The sequence below is a fragment of the Lepidochelys olivacea genome (genome assembly GCF_965140295.1).
Source record: "Lepidochelys olivacea isolate rLepOli2 genome assembly, chromosome: 13".
In the NCBI taxonomy this organism is placed as follows: domain Eukaryota; kingdom Metazoa; phylum Chordata; order Testudines; family Cheloniidae; genus Lepidochelys; species Lepidochelys olivacea.
In genome coordinates this window covers 8,942,568-8,959,751 of record NC_140423.1, presented here as the reverse complement: position 1 = coordinate 8,959,751, position 17,184 = coordinate 8,942,568, and the positions used below count along the sequence as shown (strand labels likewise).

At 44.4% G+C, this 17,184-nt stretch overlaps 1 protein-coding gene across 3 annotated transcripts in view; it reads left to right on the top strand.

Annotated features, from left to right (window-relative positions):
- CDH4 (cadherin 4) overlaps window positions 1-17,184 on the top strand; it is a 665,178-nt gene that overhangs the window by 610,238 nt on the left and 37,756 nt on the right. For all 3 annotated transcript variants that reach the window (XM_084645889.1, XM_084645891.1, XM_084645890.1), the window contains 2 exons: window positions 5,526-5,711; window positions 16,439-16,692. In XM_084645889.1, the coding sequence (XP_084502015.1) occupies window positions 5,526-5,711; window positions 16,439-16,692 (440 nt within the window). The remainder of the gene's footprint in view (window positions 1-5,525; window positions 5,712-16,438; window positions 16,693-17,184) is intronic.

The window sequence follows — 17,184 nt, the reverse complement described above, 5'->3', positions numbered from 1 at the left end:
CCAGAAAAGCAGCCCAGAGAGAGCAGACCCTGTCCTGGGAACAGAGCTGCAGCCCCAAAGCCAGAGGCACAGCCCAGAGAGAGCAGACTTGCCCTGGGAGCAGAGCTGCAGCAACCAGAGCCAGAGGGGCCAGAAAAGCAGCCCACGAAGCAGGTCAGTGCTGGGAGCAGAGTCACAGAAGCAGCCTGCAGAGCAGACCTGTCCTGGGAGCAGAGCTGCAGCAACCAGAGCCAGAGGGGCCAGAAAAGCAGCCCAGGAAGCAGATCAGTGCTGGGAGCAGAGTCACAGAAGCAGCCTGCAGAGCAGACCTGTCCTGGGAGCAGAGCTGCAGCAACCAGAGCCAGAGGGGCCAGAAAAGCAGCCCACGAAGCAGGTCAGTGCTGGGAGCAGAGTCACAGAAGCAGCCTGCAGAGCAGACCTGTCCTGGGAGCAGAGCTGCAGCAACCAGAGGCAGAGGGGCAAGAAGCAGCCCAGGGAGCTGGAGGCAGAGCAGCGGCAGCAGCGCTCAGACCGAGTGGTGTAGCTGGGGCTGGAGCCGTCCGGAGCTGGGTGCGGTGAGCAGCTGGGGAGACCGCGGGGGACCCTGGGCAGCGGGTCCAGCACAGGGAGACGCCTCAGCCAAGGGGCTCTGCAGGCCAGGCTTGGATCGTAACCCCGACAGGGCGGGGGCGACACCGGGAAGAAGGGTCCTACCACTTAGAGCCTGAGAGCGTGAGGCCACCACCAGAGCAAGTGTCCAACCCACAGCATCCCTGCAGCACAGCCAGGGCCTGAGAAGGGGCCTGGGACTTACAAGGAACAGACTGTGAACTGCCCCGACGTTCCAGAGACACTGTTTGTGATGTTCCCTGCCACAGAGCGGGGTGATGTGTTTCCTTTAACCTTTCCCATTTTTCCTTATTCTTTTCAAAATTAATTGTTGATTAAATAACTTGCATTTGCTTTAATTGTATGTAATGGTCAGTGGGTCAGAGAAGTGCCCAGTGCAGAGAGAGTACCCCGGAGTGGGGACACCCTAGCCCCTGTCCTAGGTGACCACAGCAGGGTTGGGGGTCGAGCCCCCCAGGAATCCTGGGCCCAGCCTTGTTGGAGTTACGAGGACTCTGCCAGACAAGAGAGTGAAAGGGGAGTCCTCAAGGGCTGGGAGGCCACTGGGTAAAGGAAGTGGGAGCGAGGACTCAGATCCTTTCGCTAGCGCACTTCACCGGGGTAGTACAGAAGCCAGGAAAGTTCCCCACAATAGCAGGACTATTCCCCTGCTTACATTAGGATTAAGTGAAGATATAGATGATGGTAAAATATCTTTAGCAATTAATATTTTATATGATATATGATTCCTGTGTGATGCCTCCTCATAACTGACACGAGATTTATCTCAGACATGATGCTTCTGCAGAGCTGGGTGAAACTCTGCCGTTTTGCTTTGTAGGAGGCCATGTGCATCCTTTTCTTTGATTTCAGTGCATGTGGGTTTGCACCTCTTGAATTTCAGGCATAAACAATCTCAAAGTCAACCTCAGTCAAAATAGATGCGTGTCAATCTAGTTTCATGTTCAAACCGTAAATGAGTCCAGGGCCAATTCAAACTGTACCTGGGTTCATTTGAAAGGCTCCCAAACCTTAGCTTTCAACACCCCTAAGCTGGGCATCAAGTTGGTCCTTACATCTAACATGTAGGTGTGTTTCATATGGTTTCAGGTTCTATAATGAAAGTTTTGAAGAGCTGTTTCATAACAATCAGCTCAAAAATAGTCTTACCTCATCCTCATACCTGCAAACAGAGATAATGCAAACCCCAGAACAAGAAGCAGCAGGCACTGGGAATGAGGGCCTGTTTTGATTCCCACAAGCATCCTTCTGGCTGAAACCTTGCTTCCTTATCGAGAAATCTCCTTTTCTTTTTTGTTTGTAGTATGGTTCTTTCTGGTGGTGTTCTTCTGAAAGATGTATCTGTTAGTACACCAGGAAGGGAGTGGGGGAGGTCTGCAATTACATGGATCCAATGTGAATACATTGGTGTTGCAGAGACTGTTCTCATGCACACTGTTGATTCACATTACATTATAATGTCCTGCCTCTATTCTCTTTTGGGTGGCAGTCCTTAGAAGGAGGTAACTGCTTGTAGAAACTAGCCTGGAAGAGGAGACCAAAGTTTTGTTGCTAAGAAAAACCAATTCCCTTCATAGGTTAAATAACAGGATCTCTGTAACTTTCCCATCGTGGATAAGTCTGAGTTGACTCATTTTGCCTGTAGTCATAAAATGGCATTGGTGAGTGCATTTAGGGCCTGATCTTGCAAGTGCTGAGCTCTGTTGACTCCAATGTGTGCCAAACCATGCAGAGCACACCGGATTATGAAGCTCATGAGACAAGGATGTCTGTTTTCCGAAAACATTTGTCTGCTAATTTCTGTACTCCTTTTACCTGACATTATAAAAATCACACTCACGATAAAGCAGCAAGTATAGGGCATGCACTACGGTGTTGTAGTTCTTGTTTATTCCAGCACTTCTCTCTGGGCCCCTCATTATTTTACCATGTTTGAATAGAGATACTCCTCTCTCTATTTGAAAATCCCTTGGACTCTTCGTTAAAGAAACTTACTGCCTGGGGAAAGCCCAGTAAAATATCGAACTGCTCATCATTCTCAGTTACTTCAGGATAGGGAGGAAATGACGTTAAATATGTTTGAGCCTCTCCAAACTCCCATCGGCCCGTTACCAGATGTAATTTAATTTCATTACTTAATTTTATTAAAGGCAAACAGAATTGTGCATACGTTACAGCACATGCTTACTTAAACAATGGAAGACTGTCAGATAGACCGGAGGGCTCAGGCCATGGGTTACAATAAGTCCTGAGCCACAGCTGATAAAAAATTGATGTAAACTTCAAAGTGTTATGTATCTTTCAGGATTCATTCCTCAGCTGGTGTAAGTTGGTATAGCTCTGTTGACTTCAGTGCAGCTACTCTGATCGACACGAGGTGGTCTGGCCCTGTATGCGTAATGACCAGTTTCCACTGAAACCCCTGGATCTTGTGAAGAGTTGATTGCTTCCTCAGATGCCGTCCACTCCCAATGGCCTGAATGGACCAAATTCTGAAAGATGCTTAATACTTGCTGAGCATTGTGACTCCCACCCTTATGAAAACAGTCTTAAAGAAAATAAAAACCTTCCTGGGGGCTTCTTTAAAAAAAAGAAAACCCTAAACACATCCTAGAGAATGGATCAAAATAACCCTGAGAGAGAATATTGTTCTCTCTTAAAGTCTAAGGACTTTTAGAGCTATTTCTATAAAATTATATTGGTTTCATCCCTATTAAATTCCATAGGATTTTTCCTTAAAGGACTGACTTTAGTGGAAGTCACAAAGGCTCAGCCCCTCTCAGGATGTAGCCCACTGGAAGTAAAGGATGTGCAGTATCTTGCAGGATTTGGTCCACTGTTATAGCAAAAAATTCTATCAATGATTTGTTCTGAATGAGTTCATCCTACTTGGTCCCACAAAGAGTTAAATGAATAGTAGACCGAATTCTGAAGTCCGCAGTTATTTCTTGTACAGTCTTTACGCAAGCAAAACTCTTTCTAAAGGCAATGGGATTTTAGCCTGAGTAAATAAAATTTGGGTGAGGGCTTTAAGTTTTGAGCGATAGGATAGTTTAAATCTTTAAATTTCTCTTAATTCATGTGACTCAAATGGGCTCAAGACAGGAACTGGCAGTGACCTGGGATAGGTACATTACTTAATTTAACATGCTTAGTTCCCTTGGAAATACAGCAAATATGATGCCTTGATTTTAACACAGTGCAGTCAACTGCCCAAGCAAACCAAAGGGCCATCAACTTGTCATTTCTGACTTGCAGTACAACATTAATCTAATCCAATGGGATATAACCATCACGGATTTAGCAAGAGATGATCCTGCCTAACTAATCTCCTTGAGTTCTTTTGAACAGGTTTCAGATAAGAATGATAATAGAAGTGTGCACATGACATGATCTAATGGATTTTTCAAAAGGCTTTTGATAAATTTCGGTGTGATATTCCCCTGCTTAAACTGAATGCTGCAGAGATTCCAAATTGGGCATGAGAATACATAATGACCTGGCTACATAGTGGGAAACAAAGAGAAGTAGAGAAGCTATGATATATTTCGGAACTAGAATTAATAAGTGGCATCCCACTGTTTTCCTCCACTACCTAACGGACGTAGGCAAAAATACCATCTGTATTTGCTAATTAAAACTTATTTAGGACAGGGGCATAAGTGAAAAGAAAGCAAAATGCCATTAAAGATATCACTAAAGGGCAAAACTACATTTAGATTGGCATATGGCAAATTAAAACTTTTTGCTGTCAGATGTGAAATGTTATATACTGGTGGTATGTATATATAAACAAAAATGTTGAATGGTGTCAAACTAGAACAATGTTACTTTAAAGGGAATCTTCAGCTAAATAACAAAATAATTATTTGTTGTAATTAGCACACTTCTGCATAAATACATATCAAGAGCCAGATTTTCGAAAGTGTTCTGAGCCCACAATTGGGGCCTGAGTTTCAACTTCAGAACTGGGGCCAGCAGCTCCATTGTTTGCCCGGTGTTTAATTTGCCGTATGCCCATCTAAGTGTTGATTCGCAATTGTTGTCAATAGAAGCTTCTGTCTGCTGGGCACGTTTGAAGATGTGGGCATTATTTAGGTGTCTAAGTGGAAGCTTTTGGGCCCTAAAGACAGGAAATATGAACTGTCAAGGATCCTTGACCAGATATATGTTAAATCAAGGGTTTGAAAGCAGAAAATTGAGAGGAAGGCAGATAATGCATCATAATATGCATAAACTGGCTGTGGTTCATGAAAACAAATAATAGAATTAACCTATAGGAAAGGCTGATGCAAAAAATCACTAGAAAAATAGCAAGCAAAATCAAATCAAAAGCAGAAAAAAGAAAAATTAGGTAAAATCAAGCTATAAGATTGCATCATTTGAAAACTGTGTATCTGAAAATGTTTTACATTAAAGGGACACAGTAAAAGAATTTTAAAATCGCTTTGGTCTGATGTTTCATCTCCTATTGTCACAATTAACAGCTCCGATTACTATAACTGAACATGATTACTAAGGTGGGAAAGTCTCTTTTTTTCCCCAATTTGCTTACTTTGCACATCTGACAACGCTTTGGCTGTTTCTTTTGGATAGTTAGTCAGTTTCACGCATTTGTTTGTGTAGGTCTTTCAGACAGCAATAGGGTGGGGAAAAACATTTAAAGAAAAGAAAATGGAATTTGTAAAATCACAAGTGCCAAAGGAACTCAGGGGCGCGTATAGTAACTGAGAATACTTTTAACTCTTATTTTACTACTAGTACCGTCTCTGAACACTGAGGTCCAGTTTCTCGGATGATGTAAATGAACATAGCTCCAGTGACTTCAAGGATGTTATGCCAATTTAAACCAGCTGGGGATTTAGCCCTGCAGTCCTTAAGAACTCTTCATAACAGTTCCTGTTTTTTGACTGCAGTATTCCGGGGAGGTTCCTGAGAACAGAGTGGAAGTTGTGGTTGCAAATTTGACTGTGATGGACCGGGACCAGCCTCACTCCCCCAACTGGAACGCCGTGTACCGTATTATCAGTGGAGATCCTTCGGGTCATTTCACCATTCGGACGGATCCAGTTACCAATGAAGGCATGGTAACTGTGGTGAAGGTAGGTGACTTCAATGGGAGCCAAACTGAGTCAGTCTTTATGACCCTCTAAGCTAATTACTCCGAGGAGGATTCGCAGAAGTCTGCCATTATTTCATGTCTTCTGTGCCTGGGAATGTCAGTGCTTGAATCTCCCTCTCTCTCTGTAGCACGTGACATGCATACTGTACTACAATCCACTAATTCTTGGTTCACCACCCTCTCATTCTTTGGCTGCGTCACCACATGCCCTCACAAACTTTTACATGATGAACGTAGGACACAGTCTCTAAGCTGCACTTCAAGATACTATTCCTCTTTGTCTTCCCATTTTCTGGCTCCTAGCTATAGTGGAGATTGGACTCTGTAGCCTTGCCCAGTCTGACGTATTCTAGAATTTGGAGTGCACCACGCTCCATCGATGGTTGGAGCACACCCATCTGCATGTGAGATGGGCAGCAGCACAAAACCTGGACACCTGATACCTTATGAAAGCAGTGGGGGAAGGAGGATTGTCATCACAAGGAGGGATGTGGTTGCTGGTGGCAAAGAGGAAAGGGGAAGAAGTCGTCAGTAGCTGGTGCAGAGAAGGTTTTAGTCTAGTGGAGTTGCCTGAAAAGTTTGGGAGCTATTGCTTTACCGATACCAAACCATCAACACACTTGATGGGCCAGATATGCAGCTGGTGTCAATGCAGCTGCTCTGAGTTACATTAATGGCTTTATACATATTTATACCAGCTGAGGATCTGACCCAAAGACTCCTTGAGAAACAGGTCCCCAGATATTCTTAACCTACAGTTCGTTGCTTTCAATATTGCGACAGAAGTAGGAAGTGAGCAATGTGAAGTTCAGAGCTCTGCCTCATCCACTGTCATCCAGTTTCTATAATGTCCTAAATGCTACAGCTTAGAACCTGGAACCCTAAGAGTATTTGGAATGGGTATCAAATTCCATTTCCCTTCATTCCCTACCCCTCCCAAGGGCATGAGTTCAGTCTTCATTTGAGGGTTTGCTTCACATTGACTTGCGTAAAACCAGCAACCCCAGACAGTGAATGCCTCTGCAGATATTAAATGCAGTCAGAACACAGCTACATTCATTCAACATTCAGTGAACCAGTTAGTAGATAAGATTCCTACGGATGTTCCCACTGACTCTCAAGAAAGCCAAAGAAGCATGAATAGACTGCTGTGATCTGAAGGAACTTGCCCTACATGTACCATGTGCGGCACCTGAAAAGATTTATTTATGCTGTCAAGAACAAAGCCTCTACCTTTTGAAAAGTGTGACCTTCTCTTAACAAAAAGTTTTAATAAATACACAGCAGCAGCAGCACTAAAGTGTAAAGAGCTGCACAATTAAAGAATGACTGTGGGTGAAAAAACACTCCCTCGTAGCTAACAAATTGCAGTCATTCTTAATACACACACTTCGACTATTAGGAAAAATGACATCAGTGAAATGCCATTCAGATTACCGTGGTAGGAATGTGCGAGCTTGTCCTGTTCTTTGCCCCTTAAGCTGTGTGTTTGTGTGTGTGTCTGCAAATGCCACTTTGCTGAAACTTTAAAGGAAGCATCATCTCACCTGCTAGATGGTATTTCAGCAGGGCTTTTTATTTACCTCTCTTATTACTCTCTAACGATGACGGACAGCCTTCTGTGCTGCAACATCAAAATACCTTTTCAGATTTGGTTGGGTTGGGGGTGGGGGGCTTTATTCTGCTTAAAAAACAAAAACTCAACATGGCAAAATGAAACAATTTAACTTTTTTCCACCTCAGCAGCTGATCTGAAGTAGAAATGCCAACATTCATCAAATTTTCACTAAAAGAAAAAAAGCCCTTTATTCCTAATCTAGCAAAGCACAGAGTGTCATGACTGTAGTTTTCGAGCTGCATCAAAGTGAAAAACCAGGGGATTTACATGATCATCCTTGCGACACCAGGACTTTTGCATAATGAGCCATCCCTTATTCAGAAATTGCAGGCAAAAAGCAGGACAGATTTGTCAAGATGCCACTGATGCCAATGTTGATTTTCCATTGCTATATAACCAATAGTGATCTCAATGCAACGAATCACACCGAAAATCCTGTCGTGTCACACTGAGCTCAAAGCCTGAAGTTCCATAGAATGTCTTTAGTAGATAACCTCACCTGCTCCTTCTGTATATCCTAAGCTTCTCAGTCTTCCAGTTTGATAAGAAAAGGAGGACTTGTGGCACCTTAGAGACTAACAAATTTATTTGAGCATAAGCTTTTGTGAGCTCACGAAAGCTTATGCTCAGATAAATTTGTTAATTTCTAAGGTGCCACAAGTCCTCCTTTTCTTTTTGTGGATACAGACTAACACGGTTGCTACTCTGAAACCTGTCAGTTTGATAAGAGTTTCTCAGTGCTCTTCAACAAGAGAGTGTGAGAGAAAACTGCCTCTGACTAAATGTTCCAGGTGGGAAAGGAAAGACTCTGGATTTCACCTTCTGCTTTGAAAACTGTTGAGCATTTTCAGTTAAGACAAAATATTTTACTGTTGGGGGACTGAGTGCAACCTGACCTCACACCCCTCAGTGATCACTGCTTGTGGCATCTGTTGAGCAGGGTCTTTCCCACCACCCAGAACACATAGGCCCACAAACAGACTTTTGGAGCTGCAGAAGTATGTCTTTGATACGCTGCTTCACTGAGTGATCAGTCCACCAAAACAGGGCACAGCACAGGATTAAATGCAAGCGCGCCCCCACATTGAGGTGCTTGCCTTACCTACACTGTTACGAAGCTATTCATTATAGATTGTATAAACACTTTTTTTCTGCCAAGCACTAAGATTAGTTCGTTAATGCAGTTGTTTACCTGATTGGATTGCTGGCTCATATTTTTGTCTGGCTGTTCTCTTTCCTTGATAGACAAGCAGGCATCTTTTCACATGTCCCAAGACCTAAAATATACATTCTACATATTATATCCTATAGCATCCGAGTGGTCACCTAAGTCACATTACATTGTTTCTACTCCCTGGTTGGACCAGTGAAACTTTTTAAACAAGAGAATAACAAATAGAGCCAGGTAGTGAACCTTTTACTCACAATGGTGAATAGTTAACCACATGCCTGTCCCATTGAACTGAACAGGACTAATCACAGGTGCCAACTTTCTGATTTCCATAGGTGCTTGACCCCCGATCCGCCCCAGTTCCTGCCCCCAATCCACCCCTTCCCCCCAATGCCCCACCCTGCTCTGCCTCTTCCCGCCCCCACTCTGCCCTTGTCCTGCCTCTTCCTGCTCCATTCCACCCCCTCCCCTGAATACACCCAGCTCTCGCTCCGCCTCTTCCTAACCCTGCGCCTCTCCCTTCCCTCCAGCGCCTCCTGCACTCTGCTAAACACCCGATCAGCAACGAGCAGGAGGTGCTGGGCGGGAAGGGGAGGAGCTGATCAGCGGGGCCTGCCGATCGGTGCTCCAGCCCCGGAACACCCATGGAGTCAGCGTCTATGGGACTAATTGTGTGAGTAAAAGAGTTCACATCCTGGCCTACAGGAAGTAGCAAATACAATGCAATAGGTGTATTCTTGCAAAGAACACTTGTCCTCCCCAAACATGTCTTTGTGCATGTTCGCAAACCAAAAGGGGCATAAAGATGTTCGAACCAAACAGCCTGTCAGAACTCAAATGAATGTCCATGAAGGCTGTTTCTGCAGCATTTAACCAGCTCTCAGCAAAACCACCTGTGCCCTACCAGTCTGATCACCAAAGGATACAGTTTCATTTTTGCTTTTCATATCATTACTCTGAGGGTGCAAGGCCTTTCTCCCCACTGCAAGCCTTGTAAATGGGGAGAGAATAACTTCCCACTCAGTCGAGACACAGCAGAGTCTGAACACGATCTCCAAGAGCAGCCGTGGATGCCCCGTGGCAGCCAGCTCACTAATGCAGTATTAAGTACTCTGCATGGAGATGCTTCCATTAATGATCTCACTCTTGGCATAACAATAGCATAAAGCAAATTTGTTCCCTTCAGTTAAAAGTATGTTGAGAAGAGAAGGACACATTGTAAGCCCTGTTTTAACCAGCTGTGCCTAGGTAACTTGAGCCACTTAGTAACTTGAGATCAGGAGGCTGATCTGTGCATCCCAAGACAAGATATCAGAGCCATATTTTTGAACAGCCTCAAATTTTGTGCACACAGCGGATAGTGCCTGCAAAAGTGGGCGCACCTCTCATACATTGATCCCAACTGCCTGATTGGCACATTTAAATACTGGTGTACACCCAGTGGGTGCAGACCCACTTTTGCGGTGGCAAGCAGTTGTCATGAAAATTAGAGGCTAAAACTGAAAATGATTTCTTGATTTAATAGAACCAAAGTGGTGTGGCAAAATGAAGGAGAAGCATCCCAGGTGGCAGGTAACAGGGTAGCCCCATAAGTACCCCAGTCTGGCACACATAATAGTGTGTGTATGATCTCTCATTGGCATGTATGCTGATCTTCATTTGTGTTTTTCTGTGGGGTCAAAATGTAAGCATGCTTGCAAAAGTGCTCAGGCTGAACGCCCAAATCACAGGCAAGTCAGGTTTGTCTGTGCACATACATTTGTGCATGTTCAAATTCCTGATGTGACGCACTGCTCGTGGTGCATGTGCAGCTAACGTGCACACAAATTGCTTGTGCTTGGAGACATTTGGGCCTGGGTATCATAAATGTCATAGAGAGTTAAAAAATACATGCTTTCCTTTGCCCGTGGTTACATGGGTGCAACCGCAAACCGGGGCTGTTATATGTTCCACTGGAATAGAGAAGAACTGAATGCTGTTTAACCAAATGGGTGAGGGGTTGTAGGAGTCACTCTCACAAATTTGAGGTAAGTGTGGAAGTTCATAATCTAACTAATGAATGTCTGGGGACATAACCCAGTTTTGGATAAGAGAACTTCAGGGATAAAGGAGGTTCTAATGTGAATATCATTTATTATATTCATATGCTGTTAATTCTAGCTCACAAAGAGAAATGTAAATATATTATAGCCGGGACTGGTAGCAGTATCTATTATTAAGGATGCCCAATAGCTCCCATTAGAAGACCCTGTTTTCAGTTGCTTATAACTTTCCCAAGTCTGAGAGGCTGAAATTTTCCATGCTGGATGTCTGCCTCAGGCTAAATTTGTTTGGAAATTTTCAGCCAAAACAGTTCAGCCATTTCTGAGAATAAGGCTTGGGAAAAATACATTGTTTTGCCAATGTTAAAAATTTGGGGCGGGTGGATTTTTTTGTGTTTTTTTAAAATAGTTGTAGCACCCCCATGCTTTGGAGAAGGGACTTGAAATTTGGCAGAGGACTGGCCTTTATGACAAGGATGTGCCTTTTGTCATCCCCCTGAAAATCTGTCCAAATTTGGCCACATTATAAACCTCTGAAAAATCACAGTTTGCACGTGCATAGAGACTTCTTGGCTATTAGAAGCTAAATTCCTTTCAGATTCCATCTGCACAGGGCATACGCCAGCCTGGGACTGAGCAGGACTTTCCCTGCAATGGCAACTCTGGGCTGCTACAGTCTGTGCCCTGTCCAGGTCCAGATACCTGAACTGAGAGCAGGAAGCCTGTCTCTCCTGTGCTCTCAGTAACCTGCAGCTGAGCCCAGGCAATGTGGAGGAGGATGCTATTTGCCTGAAATGCAGAGGGAACAAGAGCTGGACCTGGCAGGGGAAGCAGATTGGGACAGGGAGCCCAAAGGGCAGGAGGGCAGAAACTGGAAATGGGAGTTGGGGTGGGGTGGAAGATTGGGACTGGCTGGGCAAGGAGACTTGGACTGAGAGCTGGAGGGAAGAGACAGATCAGATGAGAAGCTGGGAGGAAAGGAACTGGCACTAGCTGGGTGAGGCGAGGACATTCTGTACGAGGAGATTGGGATGAGAAATTTGAGGAGTGGAGACTGAGACTGGCTAGGTGAGGAGATTGGGACTAGGATGAGAAACCAAGGGTGGAAAAGAGATGGGACAAGGACAGGTTGGAGAGGATGAGGCAGAAGGGGTTATGCTCAGGGGAGGAATTGGCAGAAGAGACTATGCCTGCTATAGCACACTCCCTTCCAGAACTCGGAATGGAACCGTATATCCCAGACTCTCACTTTTCTCTGCTGTCAGCAAATATCCATGAAACTCATTGGCAAAGTGATGGAATTCTGAGATTTTTCAGTTTGCTTTTTTAAAAACCTAGGAAATTACACACAAAAACCTACATTAAAAAATTATTAATGCGGCAAAGTCAAGCACTCAGAAGACGGGAAATGCCTGAATTAAAGTTGCCTGCACAACCTTACGTCACACCCCTCCCCTGTGTGTATGTGTTGTGGTTGTTTTTTAATTACGTGATCACATACTATTTTCCCACAGGACCCTTACCTCATTCACTGCACAAGATGGACCTGTTTGCTCTGTAAATTCATTAGGATTTTGTAAAGAAAATTGTCTCATGGTTAAGACAGTCGAATTCTACCCTGGAGAACTGGATTTTATCCCTATCTCAGCCACAGTGTTCCTATGTAATGCTGGGCAAGTCATCTAAACAAAACATTGCACCGGTGGTCGCTAATTGTGTATTATTCATTTTCTGGGCACTCAACTTGAGACCCTGATTTTTTTTTGCAGAAGTATTGAGCACTCTCAGTGGCCGCTGAAGTCAATGGGACGTGTGCTTTAAACTTGTGAAATGCTATATAGTGCTCAGTACTCTTAAAAAACAGATTCTAGGCAGCTGAAATTGGGCACTCAAAATTGGTGAATACTTTTGACTTTACTCCCTCTTTGATTTAATTCCCCATGTGCAAAATGTGGATAATAATAACCCCTCCTTTCACAAAGGGTGTTGTGAAAATAATTTCATTAATATTTGTGAAGTACTCAAGATATAGTGACAACTGCAAGAGAAAAGCCTCTAATGAAATTAATAATTCTGCCTTCAGAGTAAGGTTTGAACAAGGAGGGGGGAAAAATATTGAATAGCTGCTCATTAATTGAGCACTATCTGTCTTGTTCACTGACTGAGACGAGGTCTTGTGGTAAAATACTATGTGATCATGTAATTAAAGACTGTGATAATGCAGACACACAAGGGGACTGAATTAAGATTGCTCGGGCAACCTTAATTCTGGAATTTCCTGTCTTTTGAGTGTTTGATTTTGCAATCTTAAATAATGTTCTTTTATTGTGTTTGTGTGTGTGTGTAATATATTATATGACTACACATACATCTCTTTCTCACACACACATATATATAATAAAAGAAATACATGAGGAATCAGATTCTGCCTGAGACATATTCTCATCCAAGATGTTACATATTTCCAGGCTATTGCTCCTGCTGTTGGGCTAATCGATATGTAGCATTTTCAGTGACATGAAGATGGAAAGTGTTAGCCCAGTGTGAAGAATTGAGAACTGGAGGAACAAACCACTACGAGGTTTGTCCCGTCACATCTGATTAATGCTCACCCATTGCATACCCATTTGCCATCCATACGCTCAGATAAACCATATGGTACCCCAGAGACATACAGAAATGAAATAAAGTTTGAGGTTAATATCAATAGTAGCGGATTATTCCGTTTGCACGCAGCTATTATACTGAAAACTGGATTGACCTCCGTTCAGGCAGGGACGTGCAGTTTGCATAGCTTGCCATCCTGGTGGGTGTGCAGTATGGATGCTGTCCAGGGAATGTGCTGTATTAAGTCTGTGTATGGCTGAATTGGCCTTGACTGCTACGGAATTCTTTAGCAATGGGAAGATTAGCACAAGCACTTCAGCAGATACAGAGCCCATAGTTCACCTTTTTTTTTTCCCTATGGAATTTTCTCCACTTGCCTCAGTGTTGCTGTGGTTTGAATTTGGGCCTAGCATTCCCTTTGCTTACCTAAAACAAGCAAAGCCAGATTCTCTGCTAAGCCAGGAAACTGAGAGGGCTGTCAGGGAGCCGGTTGCAGCCCTCTGATTCTCTGACCAACCTCAGGTGCAGATTGGAGGCTGTTCTAACCTGATCCTCAAGGGACCATCTACCAGCTGGGGATTGCCAGAGTGCATCGCAGTCCAGCCACTCCCTGCTGCCCACCTCTCTCTGCCTCTGAACAACTCCCTCCCGCCCCAGTGCACCCCTCTGCTGGCATAAGAACCAGCTACACCAGTCTGCACCTGCTGAGGACTCCCTCGTTCCAGGGGAGGGTTAGGATTTGGCAGTCGGTCTCCACTCTCTTTGTGCAAAGGGTGCGGAACACAGCACAGAATCAGTAAATTCTCAGCACAGTGGAAGAAATATTAGCGAGAACTGAGAGTGGCCTCTAGTGTCAGCACTGATAGCGGATCAAGTCTGATCACTGTTACATTCTGAAGGCATCCTCTCCAGCCCAGGCCAAGGAAGTTTTGGCTACAATACTGGGCCTTGTAGGGAAGAAGGTTCTAAACGGGATGCTCAGGAATCCTTGGCAAGGGCCTGAAGGATGAGAGAGAACAGACAGATTTGAACTAGTTCCCCTGGAACCAAGAGCCAGGCCACAACTCTGAAGTCATTAACAAATCTCTGCTTCTCAAAGCATATCAATGTAGTGTCTTCTGCTTTATGGGCCCTGTCCCTCAACATATCGTCATCTGATGAACTACAGTCCACGGAACGGTGGGTTGAATGTGTATAAATAAATTTTTTTTAGTTTGATATATGTAGCAAAAGGCAAGTGCAGAGGAAAATGAAGTATTAATGAATATGAATTAAGGAGACTAGATGGAGAGTTTGGAGCTGGAAACACATTAGCTGAACAATTCAAATAGCATTGAAGCAAGAAGTTTTAACGTGCCTCCTTTCTTGAAAGCAGCGTAAGTCCCTGCACCAGTGCTGGTGGGTGTTCTGGGTATCAGGCTGTGTGAGTTCCTTTTATTTATTAAGTAAGTGCTGGACCTGCCTGTCAAGAAATCATTTAATAATGGGAACATTGCACAAGCACTTCAGCCAAACACAGATTCCAAAATTTGACCTTTTGCCATTTTTCCTCCATGGAATTTGTTTTTCCCTTGTGGCCATTAGCCTCAGACCAGCCACTCCGTGGTTTGAATTAAGCCCTGGCATTCCTGTTTCTTACATGGAACATAGGGGACGGTGTCTCAGCTGGTGCAAATCAGTGTGTCTCTACTGAAGTCGTTAGAGTTTCGCCAGTTTTCACCCGCTGAGACCCTGGCACTCAGCCTCTAGAGCCAGTCAATAGTCATCATATTAGAAGACATATTAGAGGGAATTCATATACTTCTAAATTAATAAATTATGGCAAAGCACGGTTTAACGGGCAGAGGTGTGATCCTGCATAACTCAAGCCTCCCTGGCATATGATTAGAAGCTACCCTCATAATAATTACAGGGATGGTATAGAGATTATTATTACACTGCAGTTCAATCAGTTATGCCCGGTAAAGCTTTTTTATTCCCTCTCACTTCTCCTTTTGTGAATGTTGAAATGAGAGCTACAGCCACCCACTGGCAAAACATACTTTTGGAAATACGTGAGTAACCGTAAAACATCATGTGAGACCAGCTTTCAAAGGCACCAGTGGGAGTCAGGATGATTTACCGAACCAGCTTTAGTACCTTGTGACCCAACCTTCACATGCAATCTTACTTGAGAGGAAACTAGGAGCACTACAGGCTCAGGAGTCCACTGAATCTGACCCAGTTACTTAGCCAGCAGCTTTAAATGCTAATAACGCTGTTAAGTACCTGTCTAATTCCTTTTAACATGGCTACACTTATTGCTTTTATAGCTGCCCTTGGCGGGAGCAGTTGCTGAAATCTGAATGCTACAGTAGGCCAGGTCTATGCTACGAAAACCTAGTAGCATAGTTCTGTCGGACAGGGGTGGGATGAGGTGTGATCCCTGACCGACAGAGCTGTGCCCACAGAAGCCCCTAGTGTGGACACAGTTATACCAGCAAAACTGCACTTTTGCTTGAATAGATTATTTTGCTTGGGGGGACCAGAGTAAGCTATACTGACAAAAGCTGCATCCACGCTAGGAGCACCTTGCCAGTATAATATACTGGGCAGGAGCAGTGGAAGCACCTTAAAAGTGGGGGGGGGGCAGAGGTGCCCGAACCATGCCCCACCCCTTCTTCCTCTCCCTGCCCTCATGCCACCCATTCCCCAGAGGCCCCGCCCCCACACCACTCCTCCCCAGGGCCCCACTTCCATGCTGCTTCTTCCCCCTAAGACTCTGCCCCCCACTCACTCCTTTCCGCCCTCTCCTCCCCGTCGCTTGCCCTTATCGCTGGTAAAAAAGGGCGGGGGGGATAGGCCCCATGGCCCCGTCTGTTCTGGAGCCCCTGATACTGGGACAGTTAAATACTGGCAAAGCACTCCTAATGTAGACGTGGCCCTAAAGTCAGTCTCCTTCCCTTCTGGAAAATACTTAGCACGTGAACAAAACTTAGAGAAAATCCTTCCGGGTCTTTTTTATCCTGTTTTCTTATTTCCCAGAAATCTAAGGGTCAAATTCTGACCTCATTTATACAAGTGTGAATCTGGAGTAACTTTGTTTGCTGAAGTGATTATTACTTTGGATTTACACCTTTGCAACTGACCACAGAACCTGGATCCTACATCCAGAAATTAGATTACACAGTGACCTCTGGTATTGTCCCCATTCTAAATCTTCCAGCTTTCTACCAGCGGGTGGAATTTATTCTCCACATGGGGCTATCTTGTGTGCTTGTTTGTTGTAGGCTGTCGATTACGAAATGAACAGGGCTTTCATGCTGACCGTGATGGTGTCAAACCAAGCTCCACTAGCAAGCGGAATCCAGATGTCCTTCCAGTCTACAGCAGGAGTCACCATTTCAGTCACGGATATCAATGAGGCGCCCTATTTTCCAACGAACCACAAGTTAATCAGGCTGGACGAAGGGATGACCCTGGGGACGGCACTGACAACATTTTCAGCTGTGGATCCTGATCGCTTCATGCAGCAAGCAGTAAGGTGGGAAACCAGGTAGACAAAGGAGGCAGTATAAAATCAAGAGCAAGAGTTAGGATATAGAAGGCTGGGGGCATGCACCAATCAGAGCAACCAAAGCAACAGTGTGCACCAATCAGAATCTACTGCATAAACTAGCCTATATAATGTAATTATAATGCTTGGCACGTCTCTAGCACCTTCCATCCAAAGCTCTCAACACACTTAGCAGCCTTCAATATTCAGGACCATACCAATGGGTGAGATTCTGAATGGGGCTATTTGTGGAGTAAGACACAGTCAGACCCAGTGTCACATAAGTGAATCTCAGAAAGGGTTTAATTCTGAGCAGTGCTGAGAGCCTTCACCCACCCCCCCACTGAAATCAATCAACATTCAGGGAGCTAAGTCCCCTTATCAGTATAAAACGTATTTATTATTCCCATTAAAGTAACTCTTAGGGTTCCTGACTCAGATCAAGGCCCCACTGTACTAGGTACATATGCATGATCATCA